At 42.1% G+C, this 25269-nt stretch overlaps 1 protein-coding gene across 1 annotated transcript in view; it reads right to left on the bottom strand.

Moving 5' to 3' along the window:
* Positions 1-178: 178 nt before the first annotated feature.
* Positions 179-25269, bottom strand: part of LOC123726159 (teneurin-2) — a 110782-nt gene continuing 85691 nt past the window's right edge. The window contains exons 3-4 of the mRNA XM_045692764.1: positions 264-383; positions 179-210 (exon numbers count right to left, since the gene is read on the bottom strand). Coding sequence (XP_045548720.1) covers positions 179-210; positions 264-383 — 152 coding nt within the window. The remainder of the gene's footprint in view (positions 211-263; positions 384-25269) is intronic.

Below are 25269 nucleotides of genomic sequence, written 5' to 3'. Positions count from 1 at the left end.
ATTGTGAATATTAGATATTGGTATGAGGTAAGATGTACATGAAATATTACAACATTTAACACAGGCATGATACAAACATGAACACAAGCAAAATGCTAAAATTATCCATAAGCAAACAACAAACAGTTTGAAGATGATCTGGATCCACCCACAGAAGGAGTAAGGGGAGTTGGTTAGGTTATTTGGGACTGGACACTGGAGGAATCTTCACTGGTACACAACAGGTACAGTAAGACAGAGGGGGAAGAGTAGGAAGGACACACCTGTATATGTCCCCAAGGCTGGTGCAGGGGATACAGATCCAGTATGGCTGTGGCACATACCTGTGTAGTGCATACCTGACAGGAAATAGCTGATGCCGATGGGGGCCAGCTCCACGTAGGCTGAGTGGGTGAGCAAGAAGACAGCACAACTCTACCGTTAGTCATGATTCTTTGTAATGTGCTGTACTGTACTTTATAAAACTGGTTGTTTGGATCCTGGATGCTAATTGTGCGAGCAGCGTTCCAAGCCGTGCTATGTTGGCCATCACAGACACACCTATGCCTGCTAACAGTTCCATCTGAAATGATCACTGTGCCTCCATACGAATATCATGTTCATGTTGCTGTCCGAATCATCTCTTGTATCTCAACCTTGCTTCCAGCCTAGGATTTAGTTTGATATAGTGGGGATTCATACATGTTAATGTTTGAGTTTTGAATTTTGATCTCTTTAGTACCATACATAGAGTGAACGGTGGCCAGATGAGACAACTTTTTCTGAGCCAGTCGAAATCACGCATCAACGTCATTATCATGGACATATTCAAGTAAATAGCAATAGACAAAAATATTTAAAAAAACAAAAATGCAGCTAGTCATTCCAGATTCAATGTTTGACAAGAGCATTTTCCAGCCTGCGAAGCAACTATTTTGTTTACAACATATGACCAGTCTTTTTGCAAAGCAACTATGCAAAAATGATTAACGACTGGGTCGCATCTGTAGCAACATGAACAAAAGAACTAACAACCCGATTTAGAATTAAATTGTATGAATTTAATATTTTTTTGTTATTGTTATTTGATACAGTCAAAGGTAAATAGGTTGATTGGCCCTCCACTATCGCGTCGGGCCGAACAATGCCATTTACCTGTGACTGTATTCATGACACAGCATTGCCTCTTGTGACTTATTGCTTAAGTATGTTCTTCTAATACACTATACATGTACAGTGCATTGGGAAAGTATTCAGACCCCTTGACTTTTTCCAAAGTTTGTTACGTTACAGCCATATTCTACAATGGATTCCCCCCTCATCAATTTACACACAATACACCATAATGACATAGCAAAACCCGTTTTTTATACATTTTTGCTGATTTATTAGATATAAAAAACTGAAATATCACATTTACATAAGTATTCATAACCTTTACTCAGTACTTTGTTGAAGCATCTTTGGCAGCGATTACAGCCTGGAGTCTTCTTAGGTATGACGACTACAAGCTTGCACACCTGTATTTGGGGAGTTTCTCCCATTCTTCTCTGCAGATCCTCTCAAGTTCTGTCAGGTTGGATGGGGGTATTGCTGTACAGCTATTTTTAGGTCTCTTACAGAGATGTTAGATTGGGTTCAAGTCCGGGCTCTGGCTGGGCCACTCAAGGAAATTCAGAGACTTGTCCCAAAGCCAACCCTGCATTGTCTTGGCTGTGTGCTTAGGGTCGTTGTCGGGTTGGAAGGAGAACCTTCACCCCAGACTGAGGCCTTGAACGCTCTGGAGCAGGCTTCATCAAGGATCTCTCTGTACTTTGCTCCGTTCATATTTACTTCGATCCTGACTAGTCTCCCTGTCCCTGCCACTAAAAACATCCCCACAACATGATGCTGCCGCCACGCTTTTCCTCCAGACATGACGCTTGGCATTCAGGCCAAAGAGTTCAATCTTGATGTCATCAGACCACATAATCTTGTTTCTCATGGTCTTGGCAGACTTCAAGCACGCTGTCATGTGTCTTTTACTGAGGAGTGGCTTCCATCTGGCCACTCTACCATAAAGGCCTGATTGGTGGAGTGCTGCAGAGATGGTTGTCATTCTGGAAGGTTCTCCCATCTCCACAGAGGAACTACGGAGCTCTGTCAGAGTGGCCAGCGGGTTCTTGGTCACCTCCCTGACCAAGGCCCTTCTCCCCCGATTGCTCAGTTTGGCCGGGCGGCCAGCTCTAGGAAGAGTCTTGGTGGTTCCATACTTCTTCCATTTAAGAATGATGGAGGCCACTGTGTTTTTTGGGACCTTCAATGCTGCAGAAATGTTTTGGTACCCTTCCTCAGATCTTTGCCTTTCCACAGTCCTGTCTCAATCCTTCGACCTCATGGCATGGTTTTTGCTCTGACATGCACTGTCAACTGTGGGACCTTATCAATTGAATTTACCACAGGTGGACTCCAATCAAGTTGTAGAAACATGTCAAGGATGATCAATGGAAACAGGATGCACCAGTCTCATAGCAAAGGGTCTGAATACTGTTTTTTATTTTTAGTACATTGCAAACATTTCTAAAAACCTGTTTTCACTTTGTCATTATGGGGTATTGTGTGTAGATTGATGATAAAAAAAGTTTTATTTAATCCATTTTAGAACAAGGCTGTAACATAACAAAATGTGGAAAAAGTCAAGGGGTGTGAATACTTTCCGAATGCAGTATATATAGAAAAGTATGTGGACACCCCTTCAAATGAATGGATTTGGCTATTTCAGCCACACCCGTTGCTGACAGGTGTATACAATTGAGCACACAGCCATCTAATCTCCATAGACAAATACTGGCAGTATAATTGCTTTACTTAAGAGCTCAGTGACTTTCAACTTGTCACTGTCATAGGATGCCACCTTTCCAACAAGTCAGTGCCACATTCCTGCCCTTCTGGAGCTGCCCCGGTCAACTGTAAGTGCTGTTATTGTAAAGTGTAAAGTCTAGGAGCAACAACGGCTCAGCAACAAAGTGGTAGTCAACACAAGCTCACAGAACGTGACCGCCGAGTGCTGAAATGCGTAGCATGTACAAATCATCTGTCCTCGGTTACAACACTAACTACCGAGTTCCAAACTGCTTCTGGAGGCAACTTCAAGAACTGTTCGTCGGGAGCTTCATGGAATGGGTTTCCATGGCAGAGCAGCTGCACACAAGCCTAAGATCACCATGCACAATGCCAAGTGTCGGCTGGAGTGGTGTAAAGCTCGCTGGCATCAGTGGCGGTTCTAGACCATTTCAACTGGGGGGGCCAAGCTGGGGCCAGTTGTACTGTTAGAGGGGCCAGTTACATTAGATGTTATTGTTGTCATATCGTTTTCTTCACTGCATTGCAGGCATTAGCGGGCAAAAGACAATGTTCATAATCATTAGTGTTCCGCGTTGTATCTGTCTAATAACGGATGTGAAAAAAGAACGATGGCAAAAATTTGTGGCCCACCCCACATTTAGGGGGGCCAAAATTGTTGTCACAGGGGCACTGGCCCCCCCCTGCCCCCCCCTCCAGAACTGCCCCTGGCTGGCATTGGACTCTGGAGCAGTGGAAATGTGTTCTCTGAAATTATTAATCACGCTTCACCATCTGGCAGTCCAACGAACAAATCAGCGTTTGGCGGATGCCAGGAGAAGGCTACCTTCCCCAATTGCATAGTGCCAACTGTAAAGTTTGGTGGAGGAGGAATAATGGTCTGGGGCTGTTTTTCATGGTTTGGGGTAGGCCCCTTAGTTCAAATGAAGGGAAATCTTAACTCTACAGTATACAATGACATTCTAGATTATTGAATCTGTGCTTCCAACATTGTGGCAGCAGTTTGGGAAAGGCCCTTTTCTATTTCAGCATAACAATGCCCCCTTGCACAAAGCGAGGTCCATACAGAAATGGTTTGTCGAGATTAGAGTGGAAGAACTTGACTGGCCTGCACAGAGCCCTGACCTCAAACCCATTGAACACCTTTGGAATGAAATGGAACGCAGACTGCGAGCCAGGCCTAATTACCCAACATCAGTGCCCGACCTCGCTAATGCTTTTGTGGCTGAATGGAAGCAAGTCCCCGCAGCAATGTTCCAACATTTACTGGAAAGACTTCCCAGAATAATGGAGGCTGTTATAACAGCAAAGTGGGGACCTACTCCATATTAATCCCCATGATTTTGGAATGAGATGTTTGACAAGCAGGTGTACACATACTTTTGGTCATGATGTGTACGTGATCCATTTCAGGAAGCTAGGCATATGCCTCACGTTACTACTTCACAGGAGAGGCATTTGAACGTAAAACGTTTTTTCATCAAAATGTATTTTTTGGCAGAAATTCCTTCTGGAGCATGTGAACGTTCATGTTTGTTTTTATTTGTTCTTTTTTTATTTAACCATGCAAGTCAGTTAAGAACAAATTCTTATTTACAATGACGGCCTAGGAACAGTGGGTTTAACTGCCTTGTTCAGGGGCAGAACGACAGATTTTTACCTTGTCAGCTCGGGGATTTGATTTAGCAACCTTTCGGTTACTGGCCCAATGCTCTAACCACTAGGCTACCTGCCACCCCAAAATGTGCATTAATAACAAACTTGTATGCCATCTGTAAATATTTTTAAATTACACATCTAGCTGGTTTAGTCAGGGAAGAAGACAGGAACCTTCCCGCTAGTCATGATTGGCTGAGATAATGGATGGGTTGGACATGCCGAGAGATGAGTTTGGATTGGTCTGCCATGTAGCATGCTTCTGTCTATAACATGAGCTGCTCAGTATGTGTAGATAATCCTTGCTACCGTGGCATTTTTGAAAGATAACATGGAGAACTGCAAAAGTGTTGCTACTGCTCTCAACATTGCTGCCCTGAATTTAACAGGGGCTATTGACAAATATCAGTGGAAAAAAAGTTGCGGTGGACTACTTTCTGGAGGATGATCGTGCCATGCTTACTCTCTCAGACTCTGAAAATGAATCAGACAATGAGGAAATCCCGGATTTAGGTAAAAACATTTTAATTGAACCAGATATTGTAGAGTCTTCGGATGACAGTGATGGGGAAGAAACGGCAACCAACAGTTTTGTTGTCATGGAAGAAGTTGACCGAGTTTTGAAATCAGTGGAATACCCGATGGAAGCAGAGTATGATTGCAAATGCAAAGGGAGTCAAAAAGAGAACACAGAAGGCTGTTGTATAAAACACCCATCTCCGGATTACATTTTCAAACTAAGGGCAAACATGGTATCCATGACAGAGAGGGAGAAGCGTTCATCCATGTATAAGGGTAAGAGTCTAGCTACATTTTCAGATATTACACGTTTCAAATTTTGTAAGAAAGCCATTTTCATTGTAAATTCAAGTGTACTGTTAGCTAGGTAGCTAATGTTAGCTTGCTGGCTCGCCAGCGAACATTACATGTACTGTGTGATCTGTGTAGTAATATTATTTGTATCTCAGAAAGCCATTTGCATTGCTAGTTATAGCCTACTGTTAGCGAGCTAGCTAACATTGAACCTAGTTGGTTAGCTTTAACTACCTGCAGATTCATGCATGGTGGCTAGCTATGACAATCAGTTTGTATTGCTAGTAGTATGGGTAATTGTTTTGCTAGCTAGCTACATGTCTGAACAAAACACTCCACTATGCAAGTAACCATTTCATTGTACCGTTTACACATTCTCTATCCTGTGCATGTGACAAATAAACTTTGATTTTATTTGATATAGTGTGTGTTTACCAGAGACGGTAATGTGAAGAAAAACATTACATGCACCAAAGTCAGATTAGGATATAGGCTAAGGACTAGATGAAGTCTATTTTTACTACTACTTTAACCACTTTTTGTCTTGAAATCTTTGGTTGTTCACTACACTACCCTACTCACTCTGTTTAGCACATGGCCTCACATGTGAATCCTTAAAGAGTTGGTAGGGGCTAAGGCTTAAAACCTGTTTGGGATAGGGGGCAGTATTTTCACGGCCGGATAAAAAACGTACCCGATTTAATCTGGTTACTACTCCTGCCCAGAAACTAGAATATGCATATAATTAGTAGATTTGGATAGAAAACACTCTAAAGTTTCTAAAACTGTTTGAATGGTGTCTGTGAGTATAACAGAACTCATAGGGCAGGCCAAAACCTGAGAAGATTCCATACAGGAAGTGCCCTGTCTGACAATTTGTTGTCCTTCTGTAGCATCTCTATCGAAAATACAGCATCTGTGCTGTAACGTGACATTTTCTAAGGCTTCCATTGGCTCTCAGAAGGCGCCAGAAAGTGTAATGGGGTGTCTTCTGTCTCTGGGCGAAGAACAGCAGGAGAATTTGTTAGTGGTCAGCCTGGGAACAGTGAGACTGAGAGGCGCATTCACGAGAATTCAAAAAAAAATTATTTCAGCCTTTGAATGAATACAACGTCGCCAGGTTGGAATATTATCGCTATTTTAAAAGAAAAATAGCATAAAAATTGATTTTAAACAGCGTTTGACATGCTTCTAAGTACGGTAATGGAATATTTTGAATTTTTTTGTCACGAAATGCGCTCGCGCGTCACCCTTCGGATAGTGACCTGAACGCACGAACAAAACGGAGCTATTTGAATATAACTAGGGATTATTTGTAACCAAAACAACATTTGTTGTTGAAGTACCGTAATTTCCGGACTATTAAGCGCACCTGAATATAAGCCGCACCCACTGAATTTTAAAAAATATATTATTTTGAACGTAAATAAGCAGCACATGTCTATAAGCCGCAGGTGCCTACCGGTACATTGAAACAAATTAACTTTACACAGGCTTTAATGAAACACGGCTTGTAACAAAAATAAATAGGCTTTAACGAAACACGGCTTGTAACAAAAAATTAAAAATTAGCAGTAGGCTTTAGTTGTCTTTTTTTTGAGTCAATTCCTCACGCTGCTGTTTCCAACGTCTTATCATCGACTCATTAAGACCAAGCTCCCATGCAGCAGCTCTATTTCCTTTTCCAACAGCCAGATCAATCGCCTTCAACTTGAAAGCTGCATCATATGCATTTCTCCGTGTCTTTGCCATGATGAGGGTGACAAAATGACTACCGTAATCAGAATGATGGGAAGTTTGAGAGCGCTCGATTTAACCTCTTGACGGTCGCCTAGGATAGGGGGCGCCACAGCGCATTTTGAAAAAAATTCGTGCCCATTTTAAACGGCCTACTACTCAAACTCAGAAGCTAGGATATGCATATAATTAATACTTGTGGATAGAAAACACCCTAAAGTTTCTAAAACTGTTTGAATGGTGTCTGTGAGTATAACAGAACTCATATGGCAGTCAAAACCCCGAGACAGATCGAAATAGGAAGTGGAATTCTGAATTGCGGACTCAACTTCATCACGTTGCCTATTAATCACACCGTGAGCTATGGTTCATTGAGCTATGGTTCATTCATACCCTCCCCTTTCGAAACGTTTATAAAGACAATGCAATCGTCCCCCTTGAATCTCATTGGAGCTCTGGTTGAAAAAGGCCCTAAAGATTTATGTTATACAACGTTTGACATGTTTGAACGAACCTAAATAAGAAAAAAATGCATTTTGTTGAAAGAGTAGCCCCGCGCACGTCAGAACTTTTGGTGCAGCCTTCAGAACGCGCTAACAACAACAAGCTAATGGAACATAAAGGATGAACTTTTTCGAACGAAAATACATTTGTTGTGGACCTGGGATTCCTGGAAGTGCCTAAGGATGAAGATAATCAAAGGTAAGGGATTATTGACAATAGTATACAAGACTAGATTTGATATGCGATTGTTCCAAGATGGCGCTGACCTGTATTGCTAGCCTATTGTTCTGAGTATCGCATCCCCTTTTATCGCAAAGTGTGATTACCCAGTAAAGTTATTTTTAAATCTGGCATTACAGGTGCTTTCAAGAGATATTCATCTATAAGTCTTAGAATGACAATATTACATTTTAAAAATGTTTTCGAATAGTAATTTAGTAAATTGTAGCGCTGTTTCATCGGATGCATTTGAGGGAAAATAGTTAGTCAACGTTACGCACCGATGTAAAATGCTGTTTTTATATATAAATATGAACTTTATCGAACAAAAGAATGCATGTATTGTGTAACATGATGTCCTAGGTGTGTCATCTGATGAAGATTGTCAAAGGTTAGTGCTGCATTTAGCTGTTTTTTGGTTATTTGTGATGCATGTGGTTGGTCGGAAAATGGCTATGTGGCTACTTTTACGATATACTCCTCTAACATAATCTAATGTTTTGCTTTTGCTGTAAAGCCTTTTTGAAATCGGACAACGTGGTTCGATTCAGGAGAGGTGTATCTATAAAACGATATAATTTGAAAAAAAAAATTGAAAAAAAATATTATTACATTTTGTTATGCTAATGGCGATAGGATTTTTCGCTGGATGTCCGTCCCGAGGCCACACAGGGGTTAATCTAAACAGTAAACAAAAAAGTTATTTGACCTTAAGAGGGTGTGAACGTTGCTCTCCAGTAAGTGTACCAAAACATTCAAGGGCCATTTTCTCAAAAGTGGGGTTACAAGTTTATCAACTTTCAAAGCATAATTACTTTCCTATTGTTCCTCAACTGCATATACTGATATACCATTCCTAGCTCTGAGTCTCTACCTTTATCCAATGTAAGAAACACAATTTCAAAATGTTGCTACATAAGACCGAATCGAGGTGGTGGGTCACATACTGTATGGTCATTCTTATTCACACATGCTAAAATAAAAAAATATATGTGAATGATAATATCACACAAGTTGTTTGACAAGACATTTTAACTCTATTTCTAAACTGAAAAGATTAGTTATTTTGTAAACCCTCAAATAGAGACCCTCTATGGATCTTTGTTTAACCAAAAGAGAATAGAAAGACAGGCGTGCAATACTGATGATGCAGACCAGATGTTTTAACATCAAGCTTCCATTGATTGAGGGAGAAAAAGACAAGGTCATTTCCCTAATAAACACATTTTAGTCACGGCCCAGGATCTCCCTCAGTCCCAGTGTTGGTCCACACACTTTACATATCCACAAACACGCAGGCCCTGTGAGCCAGAAGCCCCTTTCAACGAGGTGCTGAAATAGGAGAGAGGAGGCAAGGTCATTTGTCGAGGAAATTGTTTCTATGGCAACACAGCATTGTTCGCATGCCAGCAGATATGGCGTGGCAATTCAAGACTGACATCACTTCAATTGTCTCCTTTCAGGCCTCTCAAACAACCTGATTGATGGTCTTATGCATATCCAAATGAGCTGCATGTCCAGGACTGGCAGAGTGTTTGTGGTCTGAAAGAGTTAACATGAGTGGGTAAGCTGAGGTGACCAGGCCTGTCAGATCTACCTGCACACGACTGAAACTACAGGGATACGGGCCGTGTCCAGTGACAAACAGGATGAAAAACAGATTTGTCTTGGAGCTTTCTCCCCCCCATCCCCGCCCTCCTCTGCACAACCCCTTCCCCCCCAAAAGGTTTTCTATAAGTAAAGAGATCTGAGCTGAGTAGCGCTGATTGAAAAAGCCACCCAGTATTTCCGTGATAAAATCCATTACTTTTCAGAGTGATACAAAGCCCAACCTGTGCCTCATAGTGCAAATCTAAATTCTTGAGAGCCCTAGGCAAGTCTGGACTGTTAATATAAGTAATAATGATGCCAGAGATTTTGTTCCAAAGAAAAATCCCTGCTGAGCTGAAATAGAGGACTCCCAGCCGCTTTCTCTGAAACTACTCCTGTTCTCAGGTACACAGGAGAACAGACCTTAATGAAAGCTCATAACTGTAATGAAATCGAATATGTTTCTTTCATTTTCTGTTTCAGAGTTCCTCTCTCACTTCACTGCATTTTAAAAATAAAAGGGAAGGTGCAGAAGGGGAGAGAAGTTTGGAGGCATAACTGATGTATGGGTTTCATTTATGCCTTAACATCCAGAAGGATTCAGACTTGACATGCCTGGCTCTAATCAATATCTGAAGAGAAATGCAGCTGCATTTCCTAGGCAAATAGAGAAAATACTTTCTTATTGACCGTGATCATGGGCATGGCAAATCTTTGATATCTATCAGCTGTACAGTATATGAACATTAATCAACTGAACTCTCGCCATACATTGACATTGATCATCCCCATTGTGTCCTCATTGCTGCATTTAACATGTTCGCTGATCTCAGTCACTTTGCACAGTGCTTTTCAGACTGTGGGCCACTGACATGTGCAATTCCTGGAGTTCCAGCCTTATAAATGCCCATTAGGGTCATTTCAGAGTGTCTTATCCTACTCCTCGACTGATTGTGGAGCATCTGTCTCCGACCCTTTTATTCAAGAGATTGCTCTATGAGTATATTTCAGAGTCCTCCATCAATGCATCAGGGTTCTACTCCCACTATCACTATCATATTGCTGTGTTCCTTTTTTATCTTCTCAGATGAGGCAGCAGCTATTACAGTAGCTATACTTTGCTCGGCGCACAAGTGGATGAGTATAGTATAGTATTTCATGGACACATGAATTGGATTACAATAGCATGAAGGTTCAAAATCTTGGTTAACCCGATGCATTGCTCTCTGGCTTGAACATCAACATGATCTGAAAGGCCTTCATCTAAACATGAGAATGGACATCTTTTGTTGTTGAGTTGAAGTAGGTACATTCTGTACATTGAGTTCAGACAAACTATAATGACTGAAAAGATATGAAAGGTTTAAGGGAGAAAAAAGCCAGTAATAGCCTTTACTGGCTTGAAGCTAATTATCTTAGCAATGGTGGCTTAGTTGTGGTGAAGACATTAACGGCTACTGTATCCTACCTCTTTCACATGCTGGCTCATTTTCAAAGCCAGGCAAATTTTCAAAGCGTCTGCATCCTTGGAATTCCACATTACAGGCCATTTTGGTTTGGAGGGGGGTGAAAACCAAGGTTCACTACAGTGCATTATTGTTAATCTTATGCAAAATAAAGAGGGAACTACTTACAGGCTAAGAGTGCCCTGGTGTGAGGTCTGACTGGGACCCAGGAAGTTAATAGGGCCTCTAGAAATGCAAGGAACTGCAACACACTGTGGAGCTGGAATTACACAGCCTCCCTCCTCTTTGATTTAACAATAGCTAAATGCCAATCAACACAGGTCTCCGCTAAAAGTACCACTAGTGAGATTTGAACATCCAAAAGCAAGCCTTTGCCCAGATTTATGAAATGCAACTTGATCTATATACACACCATATTAGGGCTGTCCCCGACTAAAAGAAATCTTGTATCGACCCGAAAGTCGTCTTTTGACTAATCGATTGGTCAACATTTTAAACATGTATTTTGCCATATATAGACACACCTTATGTGTTTTAATGAATTCAACTATATGCATTGAGCTTGTCTGATGCCTTAATCTTACTGTTTGATTAAATAAGACACTAATGACTCAGGTGGGAGTCAAAGATCTAGATAACCAGAAGGCAAAAACCTTAACCTGACTCAACAATTCTCCTCCCGCTCTGTCTGGCTTTCGCAGATTCTGCCATTACTCTTCTGAAGTTGCTGGTTTTCATATATACACATTTTCGTGGAACAGTTTCATTTAATAATTTATAATAACGTCTTCATATATCAAAATCATTGTCATGTGGTTAATCAAAATTCTATCCAAATCTAAATGAAAATGATAAACCTAAAAAGTTACTTATATTGTCATTGCCAACTATGTAAAAATAGCCTACATCAAGCCAACAAATAAAAACATTGCAGATAAAAACATTATCAGAAAATATCCTGATAAAAAATATATCCTATAAATCACATTGGCTACGCATGGCCTGTCTGCAACGAACTTGAAATATTGTATCAACTATTAACTTAGGTCTGGCCAAAGGAAGCTTGAGCTAACGAGCGAGCGAACGTAAAATATTTCAGGCCCTCAGAGTTTCCAGTGCCAGTGAGCTCGGGACAGACACAGCTGTAGTGTATTTGCGCAAGGGATAAGAAGCAGTGCTTGACTTGGGCAGGAGCTCACCGGAGATGAGTACTGGCACCTCAAATATTCTACTGCTTTAGCTCCTGTTCCTAGCTCAAAAGTATTGTGATGCTCCTGCACCTATTTCAGTCCAAGTCAAGCACTGATAAGAAGTAATCAGGTAGGCCTATTTTATAACGTTTCCACTGGATCAGAGCATGACATTTTTCCCTTTAATGCAGAGTGGTTATCGAAAGGGAGAGAGCTGGAAAGATTTTTCAAGTACGTTGACGAACTATTGTCATTCTCAACAGATTTGTTTGCTTGCTGTTTGAGGTGAAAAAAACATTAATTTGAGAAGTTCAACAGCTCATTAGTGGTGGTGCGTTAAGCCAATCAGAAATACTATCAGATCCCCAAAAGGCCACATTTATATGCCTACATTTTCATGCAGGCCAGGTAGCCAGCCTATTGGCCTATATACAAGAGCGCTCCAAACAAAAGACAACGACTAAATTGAATTGACAAAACTTGTAAAATGGAATGAAATACTGTAAACCAAAACTTGTTTCTCACAAGTGTTGTGCGCTCTGCAAACAATGTGTCCACAATGACAACTGTAAGACTCAAAAAATAATATATTTAATGCATTAACAGAAATTACCATAACTAAACAACCATTGTAGATGAATAATTATCGGAATTAATGGCAAATGTACTACTGGTGATATTTGTAATGGAGAAGTGATATACACTAACAATCAAACGGAACCGATTCACACAATTAAGTTATGAAAAATGTATTTGCACAAATTGGCATCAGAGAGTGATTTCTGAAGAGAGAAGTGCATTGTGCATCTGTGCGCTGTATAGTCAATCCGACATCTGCATTGGCCATGTAGTATTTATGGTGATAGCCTCTGCAAAAGTCAGGGATTTCATACTTCTTACGTGTTGTGGAGCAGTGCAGTGCTGTTGTGAAGGAAGTTGTCAAGGAAGTGAGTTTGTGATTATACAGGCCCCTACCTACGGTCAACCGAGCCCTCTGCATTGCTACAACATTTGAGAGGTGCATGGCGATGGGGTACGGAGCTCGATTTGGCCTCTGCATGCCTCCGAGGCTCAGTAATTGCGTCACACCCTCCATATGGAGCCATCGACCACATTTTCGGGTCAAGCATAAATTGGCTTTTAGTCTAGGCCTCTGCAATGGATTAGTTCACTGAGATGGACGCAAATATATACAGTTGAAGTCGGAAGTTTACATACACTTAGGTTGGTGTCATTAAAACTTATTTTTCAGCCACTCCACAAATTTCTTGTTAACAAACTATAGTTTTGGCAAGTTGGTTAGGAAATCTACTATGTGCATGACACAAGTAATTTTTCCAACAATTGTTTACAGACAGATTATTTCACTTATAATTCACTGTATAACAATTCCAGTTGGTCAGAAGATTACATACACTAAGTTGACTGTTCCTTTAAACAGCTTGGAAAATTCCAGAAAATGATGCCATGAATTTAGAAGCTTCTGATAGGCTAATTGACATGATTTGAGTCAATTGGATGTGTACCTGTGGATGTATTTCAAGGCCTACCTTCAAACTCAGTGACTCTTTGCTTAACATCATGGGAAAATCAAAAGAAATCAGCCAAGACCTCAAAAAAATTGTAGACCTCCACAAGTCTGGTTCATCCTTGGGAGCAATTTCCAAACGCCTGAAGGTACCACGTTCATCTGTACAAAAAATAGTATGCAAGTATAAACATCATGGGACCACGCAGCCATCATAATGCTCAGGAAGGAGATACGTTCTGTCTCCTAGAGATGAACGTACTTTGGTGCGAAAAGTGCAAATCAATCTCAGAACTACAGCAAAGGACCTTGTTGTCACGCCCTGGCCATGGAGAGGTTTCTGTTCTCTATTTTGGTTAGGCCAGGGTGTGACTAAGGTGGGCATTCTATGTCCTTTTTTCTATGTTTTGTATTTCTTTGTTTTGGCCGGGTATGGTTCTCAATCAGGGACAGCTGTATATTGTTGTCTCTGATTGGGAGCCATACTTAGGCAGCCTGTTTTCCTTTGGGTTTTGTGGGTGATTAATTTCTGTTTAGTGTTGCTTACCTGACAGAACTGTTTGGCTGTCGTTTTTGTTTCTTTGTTAATGTGTTCTCAGTACAATAAATACATGATGAGCACTCAACACGCTGCGCCTTGGTTTACTCCCTTCGACGGCCGTTACAGAACCACCCACCACAAGAAGACCAAGCAGCGTGGTATGGAGGAACAGAGGGTTATGGACTCCTGGACTTGGGAGATTATTTTGGACGGAAAGGGACCCTGGACAACGCCTGGGGAGTATTGCCGCCCACAGTGGGAGATCGAGGCAGCGAAGGCGGAAAGGATACTGGGAGGAACAGGCAAGTCAGCTACAGGAGCCTGAGAGGCAGCCCCTGAGAGGCAGTTTTTTTTGGGGGGGGGGGGCACACGGGGAGTTGGGGTAAGTCAGGTTGGAGACCTGAGCCAACTCCCCGTGCTTATTATGGGGAGCGACGGATCAAGCAGGCACCCTGTTATGCTGAGTTATGCACTGTGTCACCAGTGCGCAGCTATAGCCCGGTGTGGTCGATACGGGCTCCTCAGCATTGCCGTGCTAGAGTTGGCACTCAGCCAGGGAGAAGTGCGCCGGCACAGCACATCTGGCCACCAGTGCGTCTCCTAGGTCCAGCCTACCTTGTGCCTGCTCTACGCATGGCAGCCATCATTCCCCAGCACAGCCCAGTTCGCCCTGTGCCAGCGCTCCGCCCGTGCCGGGCTATAGTGACCATCCAGCCAGGACGGTGTGTGCCAGCCCTGAGCTCCAGATCTCCGGTACGCCTCCATAGTCCAGTACGTCCTGTTCCTGCTCCTCGCACTAGCCCTGAGGTGCGTGTTACCAGTCTGGCACCTCCAAAGCCAGTCCCACGCATCAGGCCTCCAGTCCGCCTGCCCAGTCCAGTACGTCCTGTTCCTGCTCCTCGCACTAGCCCTGAGGTGCGTGTTACCAGTCTGGCACCTCCAAAGCCAGTCCCACGTATCAGGCCTCCAGTGCGCATTCCCTGTCCGGAGCCGCCAGAGTCGCCCGCCTGTCTGGAGCCGCCAGAGTCGCCCGCCAGTCCGGAGTCGCCCTCCAGTCCAGAGACGCCAGAGTCGCCCGCCAGTCCGGAGCCGCCAGAGTCGCCCGCCAGTCCGGAGCCGCCAGAGTCGCCCGCCAGTCCGGAGCCGCCAGAGTCGCCCTCCAGTCCGGAGCCGCCAGAGTCGCCCTCCAGTCCGGAGCCGCCAGAGTCGCCCTCCAGTCAGGAGCCGCCAGAGTCGCCCGCCTGTTCGGGGCCCGCTGCGAGGGTCCCCAGTCCGGGGTCGGCCAAGCCGAAGGTAGAGCGGGGTCCATGTCCCGCACCAGAGCCACCACCATAAGGAAGGCCCATCCGGACCCTCCCCTTTAGAGTCAGGTTTTGCGGCCGGAGTCCGCACCTTTGGGGTGGGGTACTGTCACGACCTGGCCATAGAGAGGTTTTTGTTCTCTATTTTGGTTAGGCCAGGGTGTGACTAGGGTGGGCATTCTATGTCCTTTTTTCTATGTTTTGTATTTCTTTGTTTTGGCCGGGTATGGTTCTCAGTCAGGGACAGCTGTATATCGTTGTCTCTGATTGGGAGCCATACTTAGGCAGCCTGTAAAGTGCTGTTTGAATGAATGCTTACGAGCCTGCTGGTGCCTACCACCGCTCAGTCAGACTGCTCTATCAAATCATAGACTTAATTATAATATAATAAACACACAGAAATATGAGCCTTAGGTCATTTAATATGGTTGAATCCGGAAACTATAATCTCGAAAACAAAAGTTTTTTTCTTTCAGTGAAATATGGAATCGCTCCGTATTTTATCTAATGGGTGGCATCCCTAAGTCTAAATATTCCTGTTACATTGCACAACCTTCAATGTTATGTCATAATTACGTAAAATTCGGGCAAATTAGTTCGCAACGAGCCAGGTGGCCCAAACTGTTGCATATACCTTGACTCTGCATGCAATGAACGCTAGAGATGTGACACAATTTCATGTTAGCAGGCAATATTAACAAAATATGCAGGTTTAAAAATATATACTTGTGTATTGATTTTAAAGAAAGGCATTGATGTTTATGGTTAGGTACATTGGTGCAACGACAGTGCTTTTTTCGCAAATGCGCTTGTTAAATCAACACCCGTTTGTCGAAGTAAGCTGTGATTCAATGAGAAATTAACAGGCACCGCATCGATTATATGCAACGCAGGACACGTTAGATAAACTAGTAATATCATCAACCATGTGTAGTTAACTAGTGATTGTTAAGATTGATAGTTATTTATATGATAAGTTTAAAGCTAGCTAGCAACTTACCTTGGCTTTTTGCTGCCCTCACGTAACAGGTAATGCAGGCTCCTCGTGGAGTGCAATGTAAGGCAGGTGGTTAGAGCGTTGGACTAGTAACCGAAGGTTGCAAAAACGAATCCCCCCTGAACAAGGCACTTAACCCCCGTTCCTAGGCCATCATTGAAAATAAGAATGTGTTCTTAATCTGACTTGCCTAGTTAAATAAAGGTGTAAAAAAATAATGATAATAAAAATTAAAAAAATCTTTAAAAAATAAAAATCGGTGGCCAAAATACTGATTACCGATTGTTATGAAACCTTGAAATCAGCCCTAATTAATCGGCCATTCCGATTAATCGGTCGACCTCTACTCAAGACATCAGTCAGGAAGGTAAAGCTTGGTCGCAAATGACTCTTCCAAATGGACAAAGACCCCAAGCATACTTCCAAAGTTGTGGCAAAATGGCTTAAGGACAACAAAGTCAAGGTATTGGAGTGGCCATCACAAAGCCCTGACCTCAAACCTGCAGAAAATATGTGGGCAGAATTGAAAAAGTGTGTGCGAGCAAGGAGGCCTACAAACCTGACTCAGTTACACCAGCTCTATCAGGAGGATTGGGCCAAAATTCACCTAACTTATTGTGGGAAGCTTGTGGAAGGCTACCCGAAACGTTTGACCCAAGTTAAACAATTTAAAGGCAATGCCACCAGATACTAATTGAGTGTATGTAAACTTCTGACCCACTGGGAATGTAATGAAAGAAATCAAATCTGAAATAAGTTATTCTCTCTACTATTATTCTGACATTTCACATTCTTAAAATAAAGTGGTGATCCTAACTGACCTAAGACAATGAATTTTTACTAGGATTAAATGTCAGGAATTGTGAAAAGCTGAGTTTAAATGTATTTGGCTAAGGTGTATGTAAACTTCCGACTTCAACTGTATATATATAGTACCAGTCAAACGTTTGGTCACACCTACTCATTCCAGGGATCTTCTTTATTTTTACCATTTTCTACATTGTAGAATAATAGTGAAGACATCAAAATGATAAAATAACACATATGTAGTAACCAAAAAATATTTCATTTGAGATTTTTCAAGGTAGCCACCCTTTTGCTTGATGACAGCTTTGCACACTCTTGGTATTCTCTCAACCTTTTTTATATTACAGTCACTTGGAATGCATTTAGGTTAAAAGTTAATATGTAGAATTTCTTTACTTCTTAGTGCGTTTGAGCCAATCAGTTGTGTTGTGACAAGGTAGAGGTGGTATACAGAAGATAGCCTTGTTTGGTAAAAGCACAAGTCCACAATATGTCAAGAACAGCTCAAATAAGCAAAGAGAAATGACAGTCCATCATTATTTTAAGACATGAAGGTCAGTCAATGCAGAACATTTCAATAACTTTGAAAGTTTCTTCAAGTTCTATCGCAAAAACCATCAAGTGCTATGATGAAACTGGCTCTCATGAGAACCGCCACAGGAAAGGAAGACCCAGAGTTACCTCTGGTGCAGAGGATAAGTTAGAGTTACCAGTCTCAAAATTGCAGCCAAAATAAAGTTCAAGTAACAGACACATCTCAACATCAACTGTTCAGAGGAGACTGTGTGAATCAGGCCTTCATGATCGAATTGCTGCAAAGAAACCACTACCAAGGGACACCAATAAGAAGAAGAGACTTGCTTGGGCTAAGAAACAGGAGCAATGGACATTAGACCGGTGGAAATCTGTCCTTTGGTCTGATAAATCCAAATGAGAGATTTTTGGTTCCAACCGCTGTGTCTTTCTGAGAAGCAGAGTATGTGAACGGATGATCTTTGCATCTGTGGTTTCCACCTTGAAGCATGGAGGAGGAGGTGTGATGGTGTGGGGGTGCTTTGCTTGTGACACTGTCAGTGATTCATTTAGAATTCAAGGCACACTTAACCAGCATGGCTACCACAGAATTCTGCAGCGATATGCCATCCCATCTGGTTTGCGCCTAGTGGGACTATCATTTGTTTTTCAACAGGACAATGACCCAAAACACACCTCCAGGCTGTGTAAGGGCTATTTGACCAAGAAGGAGAGTGATGGAGTGCTGCATCAGATGACCTGGCCTCCACAATCACCCGACCTCAACCCAATTGAGATGGTTCGGGATGAGTTGGACCGCAGAGTCAGGGAAAAGCAGCCAACAAATGCTCTGCATATGTGGGAACTCCTTCAAGACAGTTGGAATAGCATTCCTCATGAAGCTGGTTGAGAGAATGCTACGAGTGTGCAAAGCTGTCATCAAGACAAAGGGTGGCTACTTTGAAGAATCTAAAATCTAAAATATATTTTGATTTGTTTAATCCTTTTTTGGTTATTACATGATTCTATATGTGTTATTTCATAGTTTTGATGTCTTCACTAGTATTCTACAATGTAGTTAATAGTAAAAATAAAGAAAAACCCTTGAATGAGTAGGTGTGTCCAAACTTTTGACTGGTACTATATATATGCTATTCAGTGGAGAGGGTGTGTGGTCCAAGTTTGGGTTTAAGGGTCTCTTTTCCAAGCTTAAATGGATAAACATTCACACATATATATATATATATATATATATATTTGCTGCTGCTCAACAACAAAAAATCTTTGGTCGGCCAAAAGCCTATCGACCAAACAATCGACAAGTTGACTAATTGGGGTCAGCCCTACACCATACACCTCTATACCACTGGTGTACCACTGAGGCTAGCTTACAGTAGAGATCGGGAGGAGGACAGGTCAATTCTAACCCTTGTTCTAAATCCTGGATGCTGTTGGAGACAACACCACACTACAAGGCTAGTGGATTCCAGGATGGAAGGAAGGGAGGAGGTAATGACCCATGGCTGCAGTGTTCTGAGGCCAAGTCCTCTGTCGATGCTCTACTACAACAGATAATCATATCACTGCAGCATGGCCATAAGTAAGGCAGAAGCAGCCGGAGACGGTTGCTCAGAGGAAGAGGCCTTGGTAATACTGAGACACAGGCTGGCCTGCTCAGTCATACTGGCCTTCCTAGTTATTCTGCATTAGTGGCAACCTGTCATTCAGCAAAAAACATTTTATTAAAGAAATAATATATTATTATTATTATTTATTTATAAAAACATATTTTCCCAGTTTTGCGGGTTCGTTTGGCATTAATAGGTGTCATATATCAGTTTGCAAATAATGTTTAAAAAAATCATTGAGTCAATAAAGCCGCATACAAACATGGTTTCTTTTATGTTTTCTTGAGTAAGGCAGCTCCAAAATGCAGGTGTTTCAGCCTAGCTCAGTACTTTTTGTGGTGGTGGGTTAGCCAGTGGAAAATACAGAGCGTAGGGGTTGGTAATGTTCTCTAGTTGCACCGTGATTGGCTCAGTGTTCTGTCTTTAATGGGTACACTACATCACCGCAAAATCTACAGGGAGAGCTAAAAAGTTCAAACCCCTTGGGTGCTGCCATAGATTTATATTAGAAGTGCCCATCCAAGCCTACAGAGTGGTGCACTGGTCTAAGGCACTGTGCTGCAGTGCTAGAGACGGCACTACAGATCCAGGTTCGATCCCGGGTTGTGTCGCAGCTGGCCGCGACCGGGAGAATCATGAGCTGGTGCACAATTGGCCCAGCATAGTCTGGGTTAGGGGAGGGTTTGGCCGGCCGGGATGTTCTTGTCCCATCGCACTCTAGCGACTTCTGTGGAGGGCTGGACGCATTGCATGCTGACACGGTTGCCAGTTTGACTGGGTTTCCTCTGACACATTGGTGTGGTTGGCTTCTGGCTTAAGCAAGCCATGCGGCTTGGCAGGGTTGTGTTTCAGAGGATGCATTGCTCTCGACCTTCACCTCTCCCGAGTCAGTACGGGAGTTGAAGTGATGGGACAAGACTGTAACTACCAATTAGGGTGAAAAAGGGCTAAAATAATTATTTAAAAAAATAAAAGAAGTGCCCATCCAAGAAGGTGCAAGGTCATTGACCACAAATAAAATTACGTCAAATCATGTTATATCTACCTTAGCTTTGTTTGGACTGATCATGTCAACATCATACTTTCAAAATCTTAGCTAGACAAGTAGTCATCATTATGAATCAAGTCGACAATCTACTGGAAAATCCTTTTCAATCCTTGCCATATGAAGAGAAATTATAGATAAAACATATCGGTGCTCATCGGCCATTGGACATAAAGATTACATATCAAGTTGGAAATCGCAAATTCAGCAATGAGTGGTTTGGAAGGAATCAGTGGCTAACTGCAAGCGTTGCAAAGAAATCACTAACATGCTATTCAGTGGAGAGGGTGTGTGGTCCAAGTTTGGGTTTAAGGGTCTCTTTTCCAAGCTTAAATGGATAAACATTCACATGCAACACCATGGGCCAGAAAAGGTTGAATACATTGGCCATGCTGTCAATCCAGCATTACTTCTGCCGCATTCAAAATAACTGGAAACTCGTAACTAGGAAATCTCAGACTTCAGTGAGTTGAAAACAACTGGGAACTCGGAGAAAAACGGTCATCCAAATCGGAATTCCAAGTCAGGAATTGTGGCCTTTTTCTAGAGCTCTGACCTGAATATCACTGACGTCATGATTCAACCTTGTTTTTCTCCGAGGTCCCAGTTGTCTTGAAAGCACCATAGATCCAGAGAATGCCAAACTTTGATGACAAAGTTTGATGACAAAATTTGCCCGCAAGAAGGACCGCCGCGCCAACTTCCTGTTCATGTGAGAACAGCACAACAAGGTGAGTCCAAAAATGTATAATTTGCTGCTGCATAAATAATGTAATATGTCAGGGAGGTATGTATACTGTAGCTAAGAAAGTAATACTAAGTGTAGGTTGTGTAGTAAGCTGTTAGTAGCCCATATGCCTCACTCTAATAATTTGGTCCCTTCCTCCTCATAACTTAGCCTACTGTTCTGACTTGGTGGTGGACATGTAGCCTATAGCCTGTTTTGGAGAAATGTCATCATTGAATATTGTAAGAGCTTTCATTGTCTGCTTATATGCCCCCTTTATTTATCCTATGTTTCTGACTTGGTGTACAGGGAGTATACTGTAAGAACGGCCCATGTTCTGATTTCTGTCACTGTACATTTAAAACGTGCAGAACAAATAGTTATATTGACTACGTCCGTCTTAGCTCGCTCATTAATGTCTTAATTGAAATGACAGATGGCCTCTTATCCGCTCCTCGTTCCCTTATGCCATAGTTTGTACATCTCAATTGTCAGTAGAAACCATGTTTCTTTAAGCAAGTCAGCCATGTTTTTTTTAAAGGCAGTAAATAAAGCTGAATGAACTGTTTCGCTGCCAGACAAGGCTCCGCTGATAGCCAGATGTAATATTGGTAAGGATTCACTCCATGGTGCTGAAAAGAAAGCTCTGCTGTTGTGACAGCTTAATATAGGCCCTAACAGTTTGTGGGTACCGTTTGTCACCGTTATAGTGCAATTCATGTATTGTTTAGTGTTGTGTTGTGTAGTGGGTTTGCAGGCATGCATCTAAAAAAAAAATGGGAGTTTGCCCCACCAAGATTTACATGCTAAAAATTGCCACTGAAATGCACTGCCTGCCCTCTCCTCAGGAGGGTGCTGATGGAGACTCATGGTATCAACCATAGTGTTCCCCAGCAGGAATGGTGTGCTAATGACTAGGATGGCTAGGAGCTCTCCTGACCATGCTAATGATGAATCTTAGGCAACTGTCATCCAGACTACTCATGCTTAAATTACATCAGCATTGAGGGGCATTCTCCATACCCGTTGCCACAGGTTAATCTCAATATACCCAAACTACTCCCTTATTTTCTAAATGAGGTGGTCACCATACCACCAATGATGTTTCCAGCACTGCCTTTGATTATTTGCTTTGCATGAAGTGAATTCAAATTTTTCGTAAGGTTTAGAAAGATACCAAGTGTAAAGAATGGAGTTTATCAAATAAAATCTCAGAAACCCAGAACTAAAATCTTGTGTAATTGCATCAGATGCTCGATTAAATTCTGGGGGGGGGGGGGTTGTGTTAGAAAATAAACTCTCTCTGCAAGTTCCATGCAAGTCTATGGTTCAAATATCCACTCCCCTTCCAAAACGCAAGCTCCTGCGAAATTGTGATTTGTACAAATGATCATCGACAAAAAATGTTAATTGTTAGTCATCGCATCGCACAGCAGACCTTGGCAGAAAATAGTTGTATTTTGTATTTTATTTTAAAATACCATCTTTTCAAATACTAGAGGTAGTCGAATATAGTTTATATAGAGTTTCAACTAAAAGGCAACTATATTCAAATTAGTGGTGCGCGGGTCAGCTGTTTGTTCACCTGCACCCTAACCCGCTATAGAAAATGCGCTGTAGGCTACAGTCAGAGATTGCGGAAATATTTTTTTTACAGGGGGTGCATGATTATTTTTTGCCTAATTTAGATGATTCTGCTTAAAATAATCGACATTCTGGTAAGCGATTTATTAGTCAACTTGTCTAAGCTTCCCTTCTGTCATTAGCCTATATGTCATAAATGATTGAATGAATTCTTCAATCTAGTTGACTTCAGTAAATTTCTCTCTGTCATCTCTGCTTCTTTTGCGGAGCAAAGACGTTTAGGGACCGGGGAGAAAATGTAATTAAAAAAAACAGATGAGAAAGATTTTCTGTGCAAAATTTCCAAATGACATCCGTTTGACTGGTTGTAATACCCTTTACTGGTTTGACGCTAATTATCTTAGCAACGGGGGCTTAGTTTTGGCAAAGACACTAAGGGCTACTGTATCCTACCTCTTTCACTGTCTTGCTCATTTTCAAAGCCAGGCCAATTTTCAAAGTGTCTGCATCCTTGCAATTCCACATTACAGGCCATTAGGGTCTGGAGGGGGGTGAAAAACCAAGGTTCACTCCAGTGCATTATTGGAGTCTTATGCAAAATAACCTACTTACGTGCTAAGAGTGCCCTAGTGTGGGGTCTGACTGGGATCCAGGAAGCTATTAGGGCCTCTAGAAATGCAAGGAACTGCAACACACTGTGTAGCTGGAATTACACTGCCTCCCTCCCCTTGGATTTAACAATAGCTAATTGCCAATCAACTGAGGTCTCCACTAAAAGCATCACCGACAGATCTGAACCTCAAAAAGCAAACCATTGCCCAGATTTACGAAATGCAACTAGACCTATATATTCACCGTAAACCTCTACACCACATCATAGACCTCTATAACACTGGTGTACCACTAAGGCTAGCTCATAGCAGAGATCTGGAGGAGGACAGGACAATTCTAATCTTTGTTCTAAATCCTGGATGGTGTTGACAACATCACACTACAAGGCTAGTGGAGCCAGAATGGGAGGAAGGGGAGGAGGTAATGACCCATGGCTGCAGTGTTCTGAGGCCAAGTCCTCTGTCAATGCTCTACTACAACAGATAATCATATCACTGCAGCATGGCCATAAGTAAGGCAGAAGCAGCCGGAGACGGTTGCTCAGAGAAAGAGGCCTTGGTAATACTGAGACACAGGCTGGCCTGCTCAGTCGTACTGGCTTTCCTAGTTATTCTGGCGTGCTCAGTCACAAAGCTACATGGAAACATAAATGCACTGCCTGCCCTCTCCTCGGGAGGGCGCTGATGGAGACTCATGGTGTCAACCAGAGTGTTCCCCAGCAGGAATGGTGTGCTAATGACTAAGGGCAGGCTAGGAGCTCCTGGCCATGCTAATTATGAAACTTAGGCAACTGTCATCCAGACAACTCATGCTTAAAAAACAACAGCCTTGAGGGTCATTCTCCATACCCGTTGCCACAGGTTTACCTCAATATACCCAAACTACTCCCTTATTTTCAAAAAATTATTATAATTGTTTACCTTTATTTAACTAGGCAAGTCAGTTAAGAACAAATTGTTATTTACAATGACGGCCTACCCCGGCCAAACTCTAACCCAGACAACACTGGGCCAATTGTGCACCGTCCTATGGGACTCCCAATCACAGCCAGTTGTGATACAGCATGGAATAATCTAGCACTGAGATGCGTTGCCTTAGACCTCTGCGCCACTCCGGAGCCCTGATGTGGTCACCATATCACCAATGAACTTTCCAGCACTGCCTTTAATTATCTTCTTTGCATACAGTGAATTCACATTTTTGTAAGGTTTAGAAAGATGCCAAGTGTAAAGAATTTAGTTTATCAAATATAATCTCAGAAACCCAGAACTAAAATCTTGTGTGATTGTGTCAGATGCTTGATTAAATTCTGGGGGAGAAGTGTAAGAAAATATACTCTGAAATTGTGATTTGTCCAAATGACCATCGACGAAAAATCAGGGTACAGGAACAAAGTTCCTTGTTAGTCGTCACATCCCACATCAGACCTGGGCAGAACATTTTTGTATTTTGTAATTTATTTTAAAATACCAACTTTTCAAATACTAGAGGTAGCCGAATATAGATTATATAGACTTAACTAAAAGACAACTATTTTCTTTGATATTCAAATTAGTGGTGCGCGGGTCAGCTGTTTGTTCACCTGCACCCTAACCCGCTATAGAAAATGAGCTGTAGGCTACAGTCAGAGATTGCGGAAATATTTTTTTTACAGGGGGTGCATGATTATGTTTTGCCTAATTGTTCTGCTTAGAATTTTCAACATTCTGGTAGGCTATTTGTTATTATTTGCTATTTAACTGTGCATTTGCATTCTCTCAAGATGCTGAAAGAAAGAAATCATATTTCTCCACTCCTGTTCCTGAGTCAACATGTATATTTGGTGTATAATTTTACTGCAAGAAATGCTTCATTCTACATGAGTTAATATTAACACTATGAGAGAGGTTATAGACCTACAGTCAGTGTCCAGATTTCAGTTTCCATTTAACCCATGTAAACAGTAGGCTACAGTTCCCTTGACATGCCATAGGCCTATTTGAAGTCCCATC

Source organism: Salmo salar, chromosome ssa13, assembly GCF_905237065.1.
Source record: "Salmo salar chromosome ssa13, Ssal_v3.1, whole genome shotgun sequence".
NCBI classification, from domain to species: Eukaryota; Metazoa; Chordata; class Actinopteri; order Salmoniformes; family Salmonidae; genus Salmo; species Salmo salar.
This window is presented reverse-complemented; position numbering and strand designations above follow the sequence as displayed.